Source organism: Mesocricetus auratus, unplaced genomic scaffold (assembly GCF_017639785.1).
Source record: "Mesocricetus auratus isolate SY011 unplaced genomic scaffold, BCM_Maur_2.0 Super-Scaffold_100676, whole genome shotgun sequence".
Lineage (NCBI taxonomy): Eukaryota > Metazoa > Chordata > Mammalia > Rodentia > Cricetidae > Mesocricetus > Mesocricetus auratus.
In genome coordinates, this window is record NW_024429266.1 from 109,435,778 (window position 1) to 109,449,708 (window position 13,931).

Sequence of the window (13,931 nt, forward strand, 5' to 3'; positions counted from 1 at the left end):
AGCCCAACAGCAGCAATGACAATATCCAGTCCATCACCTCTGGGGACTGGGATGTGACCAAGATCCTGTCCTATGATGAGAAGCGGAATAAGATGTGAGTGGGAACTGGGGCTGGGTCCCAGGAGCTGTCTCTTACTGCTCGCAGATCCACTTGTTTTTAGTCAAACACGCTGCAGGAGGAAAAAACACAGCTCAAGAGGCCTCCTCTGCCCTAGGTCACAGGACTCACCCTTAGCTTCAATGTGAGCCAACTCCCAAAGCTACAAGGCACTGTGACAAAGGGAAGATTGCACAGACCAGTGAGGCGACATGGATTCGCAGATAGTTGCTGGGTAACAGCTGTTTACTGAGTCTCTGTAGACCTGCACACAGGCTGAGGGCATCTCCAGCATGATCTCACTAATACTGTGGTTATATGTTAGCATGGGTCTGCTTGCCCATTTAAACACAAACTAAGACAGTGCTGGGGAGATGGCTCTATTGTTAAAGCGCTCACTGTTCAAGCATGAGGACCTGAGTTCAATCCCCAGAACCACACTAAAAGCCAGGCATGGTGGCTTGTGCTTGTAATCCCAGGGCTTGGGAAGAGGGGCCCTAGAGCTTGCTAATCAACAAGTCTCACCTAATCAGTGAGCCAAGTCCCAAAGAGAGATCCTGCCTCAAAAGAAAATCAGATGGAATGATACCCAAGGTTAGCCTATAGCCTCTACAGGCAAGTGCACACATGTACACCTCTATACACACAAGTGTGCACCTATGTGTACATACACACATAAAAATAAATACAAAGATGTAAAGAAATTAAGCCACTTTCTCCAGATTATTCAGTGTCTAACTGGACAGAGCCAGGTTTCACTTCATAGGAGTCCAGGCCCAGCCCTGCCTCTGATGCTATTCAGCCTCCCTAACTCACACAGTAGGAACTCTCAGGCTTAGGAGAAAGCCGGCAGATGTGCATTCCCCTATAAAGTCATCTCTAGTCCTTGCCCATCAGGAGGCTACTGATCTCTAGGGAAAACCCCATGTTCACACCTAGGTGCATACTGCCACTGCCCTCTGGGCTGCATCAGGACCCAAAGCATTGGGGCCAGGACCAGTGCAGGAGATACCTGATGTTGACAGTGCTTCCCTCTGCCTGTAGCATCTGGCCTTCCCCTGCTGTGGTCATGAGTGTGGCCCGACCTAACATGAGCATTGCTCATCATATAGGTCACGGTCCCTAAGAGGCACTGTGAGAATGCTAGGGTGGGGCTTGTGGCCTGCAAATGTGCCCTGAGGCAAGCTAACCATGTATACCTTCCCCATATCCACAGCTATTTCCTGAGCACAGAGGACCTGCCACGGAGACGACAGCTCTACAGGTAACTGAACCCCATACCCGCAGGGGCCTCCTGGCCTCACAGGATCACAGCTCTGCAGCAGATGGGAGGCAGCAAGGGGTGCTGAGTAATTAGAAAGAGCGGGAAGAGAGTAGTGCAGAAGCCACAAGACCCGAGGCCTCAAGTCCTATTTCTGATTCGGCCAAATTCACACACACACACACACACACACACACACACACACACACACACACACACACACACACACACACACGCACATGCACGCACATGCACACATTCTTTTCTCCTCCTGAAGGATTCTGCCTGTCTTGCTCCTATATTCAAGTGTTGTTACCTTGGCAGGTTGCCTTCACCTGTGTATTTTGAGAACAGCTGTGTCTGGTTTGGGAGCCGACCAGTGACTGAGTGGAGAGGAGGCTTTGCCATCTCCCTCCAGGTGGCATGCTGGCTGTGTGAGGTCATAGCCCAAGTCCCACAACCTCATATAATGTAGAAAACGGACGGACATGCTAGGAACCCAGAAAGGAACCAGATCTAAGATCACCCTCTCAACATTTCATCCTGTTAACTTTCCCCTGTTGATCTCACGGGAGAGGACTTTGTTTTGAGGTTAACTTAGTTCCTACCAGTTTGGTAGAGAGGAGGAGGAACAATGGGCATTTCTGGACACTTCTTAGCTAGGAGAGCTGTAGGTGCCTGCTCCCTGAGCAGCAATGGCCACTGGCAGGAGAATCTGGGTGGCGGTGCAGACCAGAGAAGCTAGAGAAGTGCACCGTCCACAGAGGTCTCCCCTCCAGCCACGGACTCCATGCTGAGTATAAGGCTGGCATGAGTGGGCAGAGCCCTGCGATCATGGACCTGCTTCTCTCTGTAGACTGTTCACCGCTATGGGCCTACTATGATCATGAAAGTCAGACTACCCGCTATATAAAAAGCAGCAAGGCAGCCTGCTGCCCCTTCCCTGTGACCTATAGCATCTCTCTCCCATGACGTCTTCATTCTCGGGAAGCTGTTCTTGGAGAGGAACTTTGCCAGTGCCATGTGAAGACAGCATGTTTCTGATCTAGATTAAACCTGACCATGGTGGTCCCATGTGGGATCTATAATTGATTTCTCTCATTCCTCTCGTCCCCAAGCAAGAAGTTGCATCACCACCCTTCTGCTGTCAGGAGCACTGGGTTCTGGAAACAGTCGATACTAGTTCCTTGACATCCACAGAGCTCCTTCCTAACTTGGCACTCAAGGAATATGGAAGTCTCCCCTGGTCACAGATTGCCAGTCACCTGTTCAGAGAGTCACTCACTTGGGTAGAAAGTTCCCTGTGATCATGCCCATGAGCGCTGTAGGCACCCATGATTGTTCAAAGTGATGGCACCCATGACTTTATTAGGTGATAGTGCCCACAGCATTGCCAGGTGAGGGTACCCATGACAGCACCAGTTGATAGTAACCATGACCCCCACCAGATGATGAATGGTATCCATGACCATGTTATAGTACCCGTGGCTAGATCAGGCAATGGCATCTATAACTGCAGTCTCCACACCCTGGTCACACCTAGCCTGCAGTTTCACTGGTGGTCAAATAGCTGTCACCCAGGACGGGAAGGGCTGAGAGGCGTCCAGAGTCTGGAGGAGGTGCGGGTCGGAAAGGCTTCTAGGAAGTGGAGTTAAGTATCAAAGGAGTGTTGGTGGGAGTAAACACTAAGGGATTGCAGCAGGAGTGACACGGTAGCCTCAGAGGAGAGGCCCTTGCCGGGAACTCAGACTGATGTCGTGATCACTCTTTCCCGGCCTCTGTTCTCACTGGCTTCTTGCTCTTCCAGCGCCAACACAGTCGATGACTTCAACAGGCAGTGTCTGTCCTGCGACCTAGTGGAGAACTGCACCTACTTCAGCGCCTCCTTCAGCCATAACATGGACTACTTCCTGCTCAAGTGTGAAGGTGAGTGGCCGCCACTCCACACCTGTCTCAGGTGGTTGCGGAGGTCTTCGGGCAGGAGCACATGCAGAACAAAATGAGCGGGATGGGCACGGGACGGACTGCGGGACCAGGGACACTACTCTACTCGTGAGCAGGATGGTGTTCACCACACCATCTTGCAAAGACCGGAGCTCATGGGGGCCGGGGGAGTTCTCTGTGTTGACCTGTATCTCACTCCCATTGTCCATAAAAGAACAGTAAGCTGTGAGCTGTTTATGGTACCTAGCTGAATCTATGTTGTTTATAAAAATGATCAAACAATCCCAAGATCCAATTTTCCAATATCACAGATTGGGATTATACAGAGGGCCAAAGAAATACAAAATACAAGTCCTTAGAGCCCAATTCGTTGATCCTAAGCACGCAAGTGGTTTCTACGTATGTGTGTGTGTCTGTGTATCTGTGTGCGTCTGTGTGTCTGTGTGTGTCTGTGTGTCTGTGTGTGTGTGTGTGTGTGTGTACTTATGTGCATGTGTGTGTACTTATGTGCATAGGTGTGCTGTGGTGCATGGGTAGAGATCAGAGGACAACTTTTAGGAGTTGATTCTCTGCTTCTACCATGTGAGTTCTAGGAATAGAACTCAAGTTGTCAGGCTAATGGCAAAACTTTTATCTGCTGAGCTACTCACTGACCCATGTGCAAGTGTCTTCTATCGCACCAACCAGAGCATTGAACAAGTGGGTGCAGAAAGTGTCTGCATCTTGTTCTTGTCCATTGGAATGGTTGAACCTATTAGAGGGTAAGTAATAAATATGGTCCCACACAAAGAAGTGGGGGAAAACTAGACCAACTGAGATCCCTCAAGAGAGGGTACATGTGCTAAAGGAGGGGGTGAGACCAAGAGCAGTCCCCTCTCTGGTTGAGATGACAGTCCTGGCAGTCATAGGTAGAGGCGATGGTTTTGTATGGCAGTGTCTTATATAGGATGCTGGCTCCTGCAAAGCTCAGAAACATATGCTCTCTTGACTGATGTCACCTAAAACCCTGAAAACCCCCAACATTCTTCCAAGCTGAAGGTGATCCTGGTGCAGGCTGTCTAAAACACATTAGTGCCCGGAAGCTTCCTGTCCAACTCCATCTCCTGTGCTTCTCAGACAGGTGCCTTCAATGGGAACTCAGTTTCCCATCTCTGTTGATGACTAAGGTGTCCAAACTGTGGCACTACAATAAGTGATATCATTGTCTAGTTCTGAGCAAGTCCAGTTTCCATTTTTAGAGAATCAATGGCCACCTCATGAATTTGTCCCTTATGGGATTCTATAACCTATTACTCCAGGCAAATGAGTGGAGCTAGAAAAAAAATCATCTGGAGTGATCCAGAAAGAGACTGAGATCCGAAAGAGAAATGTGGTATTAATTTATTTATGAGGGGATATTAGTTGTTAAGACAATGATAACCAAGCTACAGTCTGTAGACTCAGAGATTAGATACAGAGTAAGGGACCAAGGGTTACAAATAGATCTCCTTAAGAAAGGGAAATAGATTGGGCAGTGGTGGCGCACACCTTTATTCTCAGCACTCAGGAGGCAGAGGCAGGAGGATCGCTGAGTTTGGGGCCAGTCTGGTCTACAAAGCAAGTTTCAAAAATAAGGTGGAAAGTGATTGAGGATGCGTCTATCTCTGGCTTCCAATTATGCAACATACCTACACATATGGACACAACATGCATTATAATAATAATAATTAGTAAGCAAAAATAATAAAACAGGGTTCAAGACACCAGCCTCACTTTGAGAAAAGTTATTAACCACAGGGATAAAAATGAGTGGGATTCTAGGCCAAGCCCAGGCTCATTGAAAACAAATGTCAGGAAGGATTAGTTGGGGATGTCATGAGGGACTAATTTTTGATGTCTGCCATGTACCATAATGAGGGAGGAGATGGCAGCCACATGGCATGTGTCTATCACATTTGGGGTGATCATCCCCTGGGAACAATTGGCTGCCTCCTTTAAAACATAAGCTTCACATCCCAGTCATCAGGGATAGCGGCAGGGAGCTGCACCCTAACCCACTCCTACTGCAGAGAGAAGCAAGGCTACAGACCTAAACCCCTAAGGCGCCATGCTCCCTTGAGATAAGAAAGTGGCATGCCATGAAGAGGCAGACATGAAGACTGCTGCCTACAGGACTAGGCATGACCAGCCTAGACATCCCCTGAGAGTTTCTAACTAGAGTCGCCTGTCTGTCTGTCACATGGCTTTCCGATCAGGCACAGACATTGCTAGCTTCCTCCAGAGTGGCTCAGAATGTTGCTCTTTGGATATCAAATGTTCCCAAAGGTCCTATATATACTAAAGGCCTACTTAGCACCCTATAGAGCTGTGGGGAGGTGGACCTTTAGAAATGCAGACTAGAGGAAGAAGTTGAGCCATTGGGGGAATGCTCTTGAGAGGGACACTAGAGCCCGGTAGCGTCCTGTCTCCCTTTCATTTCCTAGGCTGCTATGAGCTATCATAAGCTATCATCTGACATATCACAATCTTGATGTTCCGTCTCCGTGTAGACTAAAACACAAAGGAGCCAAGCAGCCGTGAACTGAAATCTGGAGCCAGTGCCTGAAGTAAACCTCTCTTCTTTATAAGCGGGTTTCCTCAGGAGTTTATCACCCTGCTCTGTGCTAAAGAAGTACCCGATTATTTGCTAATAACTCATGAGTAGCTCTGGAGCTGTGAAAACAATAAGTAACCGGCATCTTCATCGATAAAGGTGTGTCGTTGTCTCCAGACATGTAGGAAGATACCAGTTCTCAGAGGCAGAGTCGAAAACAAATGGTTGGGATGGCAAAATGACTCAATAGGCAAAGGCACTTTGTTCTGTCCTGGAATGCATATGATTGGTGGAAAGAGAGAACCAGATCCTGCCTTACTCCAGCTTCCACATGCATGCTGTGACATGCATGTACTCACACACATACACACACACATATGCATACACATACACACATATGCATACACATACACACACATACACTCACTCTCACACACACGTATGCATACACATACACACACGTATGCATACACATACACACACATACACATACACGCACACAAAATGAAGCGTTGCTAAGAAATCATTCATTCCATAAACATGACTGGTTTGGTTCTGTAAGCTACCTTGTCCTCTGGACGACTCTCACACTGAGTTTCTGAGGCACTAACCTTGGTTGCTCTTTTTAATGTTGAATTTGTCCATGTGGATGTTTAAAACCAGGCTTGACGCACCTTAGAGCATTGCTAGTGGGTTTGCGAGAACATCTGTTCACTCTCTCAAACATTTGGAGCAATTCCCTTTGAGGCTCTGTGTACCAAGAGTAGGGAGGGGAATCCTGAGGCGGGCTGTGTCCTCGGTGGAAGTTCCATGAATGGTTCCGATTGTCTCCCTCATCCAAAATGAAAAGCCAGCCCCCAGCAACACACCCAACAAGACCGTTGTACTCCTCAGTGACCATGAAACAGATGTTTCCCATGGTAGAGAAAACGCTCAGCATCCTGCTGGCACCGTCCCCGTTACTGGACCAGCGTGATACACTGGCACTTGGTGTATACCTGCCTGCAAGATGAGAGGGTGCGCTCTACATGTGTCACCTGACATGTCCATTTAAAGGAGTGACATTCTGTCTGACAGTAGCGCCTTTAAAATATGTCCAATTCCCCTCCTTCCTGGAAAGCTTGCTGTGGTAAGGGTGGCTTTCTTGTTGCCAATCACTATGCCTGTGGGATCTCTGCCAGACTTTGTTCCTGGTTGGAATGACTACAGTCATTTGATGGTGAGTATGAGTGGCTAACTCAGAAAGGGAAAGCCACTGTGGCAGCCTTGGTGAAAGGGGTGACGGGGGACAAAGTAGCTAACTTTCAGAATTGGATTCTAGACCACCAGACGTGGTAGAGAAGGCCAAGGCCAGGAGCTGGAGTTGACCATGAGTCCTGGGGTTAGGAGTTATGCCAAGGATCTCACCCTGCTCTCCTAGCTCTCACCTCCCATGGTGCTCACTCACTTCAGGAGACCTGGACAGGGAGCCCAAGCAGAAGGGAGCTTTGTTCAGGTTACCACAGCTCTGAGTGACAGCCCACCCCATCATCAGTACCCCAGAGTACTGACACCAGCCCACCCCATCATCTGCACCCCAGGCTACTGACACCAGCCCACCCCATCATCTGCACCTCAGGCTACTGACACCAGCATCTCCTGGGACCAGTGTGAGTGAGTACAAACACCCGAACATGAGAAATGTGTGAGGCCTTATTAGCATGAGGGAAGGGTACCCTGGGGAGAGGAAGTCCACCTCCACCAGCTGCAGGAAAACTAGTTGCGGCCATCCCCAGATTCTAGAAGGTGCCACCTTGCCACCTTGTTGGAAAAGAAGCAACCAGCTGCTGTGGCCTAAACTGTTTGAAGTTCAAAAGGAGCACTGAATAGATTGACTAGGCACAGTGGTTGCCTGCCATTTTCCTGGGAGAAACCCTGGATATTGTTGAATGTACATCAGTAAAGACCTGCACTGCAGTCAAGGGCAGTCTCAAACTCATGATCCTCCTGCCTCAGCCTCCCAAGTGCTAAGACTACAGATTTCACTACACTCGGAGATGTCTGCTATGAGACCTTCCCTCGCTCCATAAAGTCTTCTCCTGTGGGAAGAATAAGGACCAGAGCAGCACCAAAGAGGACCATAGAGCAGGTAGCTTGTGGGTTTCCAGCGGCACACACAACTGGACAAAGTTGAAAATTCCAAAAAAACAAGAGCTGAGGGTCACAGACTGGAGAAGTGTGAAGTGCTTGTAGATACTGGGAGAAGACAGGGCAGAGAATGGGCCGAGGCTTAGAGGGGAAATGCCCAGGCACTGAGAGAAAGAAAAGGCCTGCTGAGCATGGCTGGAAGGACAGTGGAGCTGGGCGTGGCGGTGCAGCCTGGGATCCCAGCACTTGGGTCAGGAGCTCGAGCACAGCTTAGGGTGTGTGAAGAGTCTGAGGCCAGCCTAGACCCATCTCGCTGATCTTGGAAGAGACGCAGGCTTGGGCTCTGCTTGGTACTTGGAGAGAACAACCCTGTGTCATAAAAAAACAAACAAACAAAAACAGAGAGAAAGAGATCATTCAGCAGTTTAAAAAGTTGCTTGTTGTGGTCCTTGTTGAGGACCTGGATTTGCTCCCCAGCACCTACATTAAGGCTTACAACCATCCATAACTCCAGTTCCAGGGGGGTCTGATGACCTCTTCTAAATCCACAGGCACTAGGCATACACATGGTGCACACACACACATGCAGGCCAAACACTCATAAATATGTAATAGATTTTTGATGGGTAGAAAATATATGACTTATCAATTCAGGCTTGGTGGTAAAAAAAAAAACCTATAGCCTTTTATTAACCAACTTCAGCATTTGTGAAATTCAAACCAAACTACAGTAGTGCTTCTGTCCCAAGTCATTGATGGACTAAGTGCCTGGAGACATGATAATGCCTGTAACACACCACTGAGCCCTTTGTCACCCTCACTGTCACGTAAGACCTCTGAGACAGCTCCTGAATCTTCTCAACCACAGTGCCTGTCTTCTTTCTAGGGGCTCTGGAAGCATTTCCTGCCCCCAGGGGCAGGGCCTGTCTCATGGCCTCTGCCCAGCAGCCTTTCTACATTCAGGCTGCTGTAACAAAATACTGTAAATCACGTGGCTTCTGACCCTGGAAGTGTTCTCAAGCTGTGGAGGCTGGCTGTCCAACATCAAGGCAGAATGTGTATTTGGGGAAAGTCACCTCATGACCTGATCACCCGCCCCCAAGACTCTATCTCTGATGTCATCACCCTGCAGGGAGAGGGAGGATACTCATGTTTCTCCTTTTTGAATGAACACAAATGTGCCTCCTCGTGTGATGGTGGAACAAGTAGAATATTTGTTGACTTGATTCTGGTACATTGCAAGATTCCAGTAGTGTACCCGAGACTGTGTCAGCCCCCTGTGGACACAGGAGACATGCACATCCTCATCTATGATGATGGATGGACACCCACCTGGCACCTCTTGAGGCACACCTTACTCTCACTGCCTTCACCCTGATTCACTTTCCTGCCCAGCATGTCCCTCCTGGCCTAGATACTTCTGTTGATGGTTTTGAACACCCACCTTCCCCACTCATTCGTAGGCTTGGCATGTAGAAGGTATCATTCCATTTATGGCTTCAATTCAGCATTTGGATCCACACCCTGTGTACTAGAACATGCTGTCAGTGGATTTCTGGGTGACAGGAAACAGTACAGTCCTAGTTCAGTGTCACAGTTGTGGAAGGCTGGAATGGTGGCCTACTGGTGAAAAACATGTACTGCTCTTGAAGACAACCCAGGTTCAGTTCCCAGCACCCTTGTTGAGTGGCTCACAATCACCTGTAACCTTGGGTTCCAATACCTACTTCTGGCTTCCATCAGAGCTGTACTCAAGTGCACATTCATACACATACATAGACACATGTAATTAAAAATAAATATAAAATATTTTTTAAAAAACAGTTGTGCCCTAGGACTTCCTAGAAACAAAGCCAATTCATGTGCCACTGGGAGGGGGAGAGTACTATAAAATCTGCCCCTCATGATGTAGAATGATAAAATGGTCCATAAAACATTATTATTATTCATGAAAGCACACTGACAAGATGTAGAATTAGGGACCTTGTTCTGAGTGAGTCATCCAATTGGCTGTAGGCCTCTGGGCATGCTTGGACACTGCTGCTGATCCTGGCTTGTGGATCCAACTTTGGAGAACGACATTCCAGTCAACATGATGAGGCACAGCAAATTGTGCCATCACTGTGTGCCACTACATAGAAGGTGACATGCACGTGATGGCTGCTGATCTGCTAGGCTCCTGTACATGAAGCAGATAGCAGTGACAGGAAAGTTCTGGAGGGTCCTTTCTGGACTTCTTTGGATGACTCAGAATCCTTACCATGCAGGACCCTGTAATGGCCTCTTCAACAGCTGCCTCTATAGAGCACCGTAGGGACCATCCCAGGATCCATATCGGTTCTTCCTCCAGGCATTACAGTCTCTGGTCTCAGGCTCCAATGTTTGCTTTAATCATAAAAAGCTAAATCCATCCAGAGATCCTAAAATAGATTCTGAATATTGTCCAAAACCTGTCCATCCATGAGTCTGTCATGGAACTGTGTATTTTGCACACTTGACCATGGCCAGGCACCCAAGACAATGCCAAGCTCATCTTCTTCTGTGGTTGTGCTGGTTTCTGTTAGTGGCTGACCTGACAAAACCTAGAATCACCTGGGACCTTGGCCTTCAGTCTTGTCTGTGAGGTTGCTTGTTATTGATATGGGAAATGCCACCCACTGTGGGTGTCACCACTCCTGGCGGGGATTCTAGACTATACACACGAAGAGAGGGAGCTAAGCAGCAGCAGGCACCCAGTGCTCACTCTTCCTGACTGTGGATGTGTTCCTGCCACTGTTGACATCTCACTTTGTGGCAGAATAAGCCCTTTCTCCCTTAAGTTGCAGTCATCTGGATTTTGGATCTCAGTAGCAGGAAACGGTGGTGATCACTAGGAAAGTTCACCTTTTCGATGGGGACAAGGAGACTGTGTTTGCTTTCTTCCAGAAAACATTTCTGGTATGTCCTAGTCAACAAAATGCCCATCTCTTCTACCAGCATCCAGAAGTTGGTAGATTTTTTTTCCTTAACTAGACGACATTATCTTACAGTATGTCACAGGTTAATCATGTTCAGTGGCAGGGGTCTACTAGTGCTTAACTTTAAAAGGTTTTTAAAAGGTTCTACTGTAGCTAAAACAGGAAGAATCCATCACAAGCCTTACCACTAGTGCTAATAAAGAAGCAGAAGATAAGGACCACATGTCTCACATCCCAGAACTCCACTTCTCCTGTATCTCCATTGTAGAGAAAGCTAGAGCACCAGCTACTCACTGGGGAAGGGATGGACTAAGCAAACCACAGCGCACATGATGGCAAAGGTCACTGCAGATGTGTTTGTAGGGAACCACTCACTTGGTTCCAGCCCATGTTTGTCACTCACAAGTTCTCAGTTCTCTGAATATTCCAGTATTTCAGAAGATGCTCAGAATCCAGATTCTTTATAGAATCTGATTCCTTTATGTTGGCTACCAACTCGAATAAGAAAGATAACCCTTTTGGTAAGTGACGCATTTGCAGACCACATCTGACCCACGGGTGACCAGAGTGTGTATAGAGTAAGGCACGGTGATGCCAAAGAGGATTTTCTAATGTCACTCAGTCCTGTTGTCAAGCCACTGGGTCTACAGAAAATCACCATCCTGTGAACTACAGAGGGTGACATGGTAAGATCTTAGGGATATGAACCCTCTTTTTATTCTTATCAGTAGAAATGTTTTCAGTATACTCACAAATGATAGGTATGCAGAATAGCAGAGTAAGACTGTGTGTACAGAGAGATTTAAAGATTATCTCCAAAGACATGAGGACACCTGTCACCCTACCAGCTATAGGTTCAATTTCCCTCAATATTTCAGAAAGTTCTCTGCAAACTCAGTGTCTTCAGTCACTGTATCAGTTACTTTTTTTTTACTGTGATACAATACAGCCATTATAGTAGACATAACTCTTTATTGGGTAATTTAAACTATGGTAAGAAATTTTTGTTATAACTTGTTCCCGTTTTTAATGGTAATGTGTACTGTTTTTAGAGTTACTACCAAGACTTAAAGGTTATGCTGGAACCCACCCTGTCTCAGACATACTTGAAGGTACCCATGTGTGGTAGTTTGAATATAATTGGTTCATAAGGAGTGGCACTATTAGGAGATGTGGCCTTGTTGGAAGAAGTGTATCATTGTGGGGTTGGCTTTGAGGTCTCCCATGCTCAAGCTACTCCCAGTGTAACAGTTCACTTCCTGTTGCCTGTGGATCAAGATATAAGACTCTTAGCTCTTTCTCCAGCACCATGTCTGCCTGCATGCCACATACCATGCTAATAATGGACTAAACCTCTGAAACTGTAAGCAAGCCACACCAATTAAATGTTTTCCTTCATAAGAGTTGCCATGGTCATGGTGTCTCTTCATAGCAACAGAAATCCTAAGACACGACGGGATGGTGAAAATACAGTTTTGCTTTGTTTCTTCTTTTTTTTCCTTCCCTCCCTTACCTTCATCTCCTCTTTCTCTCTTTTCTTTCCTCCCCTATCCTTCCTTCCCCTTCCCTCTCCTTCCTTTCCCCTTCCCTGTTTTTTCTTCTCCTCCTTTCCCCTTGATTCTCTTAGTTCAGTCCTAAAGTCTTTGCTGGGCAGGGACAGAGTAGTCATTCTCATAAAACAGTCCAGTATGGAATGATTGGTCCACCCCAGTAATAAGGATATTCAGCCACCTCTGAGTGCCACTGGGGTGGAAGTCAGGCCTGGGTGTGATAAGACAGCATCCCACAGAGAGAAATGAGGTGTGGAATATGGGAGCCAGCCTGATGGGGAGATGCAGGGAGGAGCAAACGGTTGTTGAAAATATTGTACTTCTGTCAGCCCCATCCATCATACCCCTGTTTGAAATAAAGTCCCACTGTGTAGCCCCGGCAGCCCTGGAACTCACTATGTAGACCAGGCTAGTCTCAAATTCAGAGTTTGATATCCACCTGCCTCTGCCTCCCATGTGCTGGGGCTAAAGGTATGTGCCACCACACACATGGCATTGTCTTCACCCAAGGGGTGGATTCAATTAGTTAAAATGTTAGTGATAATGAAAGCAAAATTTCTTGCCATTGGGCATGAGGGTTGAAAAATGAGGCCATAGAAAAAGGCTCCAGTGGAAACCTAGTTGGTGCTGAGCTGGGATGCCATATGAGACCTGGTTTCTTCAGGGAGCCTTGGCTGTGAGAGGGACAGTCAACTTAAACCCAAATAGAAAGGGATTGCTCTGGTGCACCATGCTACCTGCAGTAATTGTATTGTGAGCATGCAGGAGGCAGCCTTGCCTGTAGGAAACACACAACCCACAGCATTTGGGGGTGGCCACACGTGCCATATGGGGATAGCCACACACACCAGTAACCCAGGATCTCTGAGAACTGGACAGAAATAGCTCATGCTTGTGATCCTAGCCCTGGGGTAGAAGCAGGAGACTGAGAAGTTTAAGGTTACCCTCTACTACATAGTAAGTTACAGGCTAACCTGGGCTACATGAGACTGTGTAGCAAAAAAAAGTAAGAGGCTTCTGTAGTAGTGGGAATTGAACCTAGAGCCTTGTGCATGCTGGTTCAACACATTGCCTCTGAGATACATCCTCAAAAAGGAATTCCAAAAGGACACTAATCCACTGAAAAAATGTCAACTCATTCCTTGCAAGTCTGTGCTAGATCTGAAATAATTTATTATTTCCTTTCAGTGAAAAGCTTTTAATTTTTCCTTCCTTCCTCCCTCTCTCTCTCCCTTCCTTCCTTTCATTCTTTTTATGTCTCTTAAGATGAAATTTATGGCAAAGTCTGTGGAGTCTTCTCTATTTAGAGTGAGCAGAGTATTGTGTTGCCTTAATCAGGTTTTTTGGGAGGGGTGGTTTCAAGACAGGGTTTCTCTGTGTAGTCCTGGCTGCTCTGAAACTCGATCTGTAGATCAGGCTGGCC

At 47.3% G+C, this 13,931-nt stretch overlaps 1 protein-coding gene across 5 annotated transcripts in view; it reads left to right on the forward strand.

Moving 5' to 3' along the window:
- Positions 1-13,931, forward strand: part of Dpp6 (dipeptidyl peptidase like 6) — an 890,647-nt gene that overhangs the window by 824,551 nt on the left and 52,165 nt on the right. For all 5 annotated transcript variants that reach the window (XM_013123747.3, XM_013123748.3, XM_005084206.4 and 2 more), the window contains exons 14-16: positions 3-94; positions 1,314-1,361; positions 3,166-3,284. In XM_013123747.3, the coding sequence (XP_012979201.1) occupies positions 3-94; positions 1,314-1,361; positions 3,166-3,284 (259 nt within the window). The remainder of the gene's footprint in view (positions 1-2; positions 95-1,313; positions 1,362-3,165; positions 3,285-13,931) is intronic.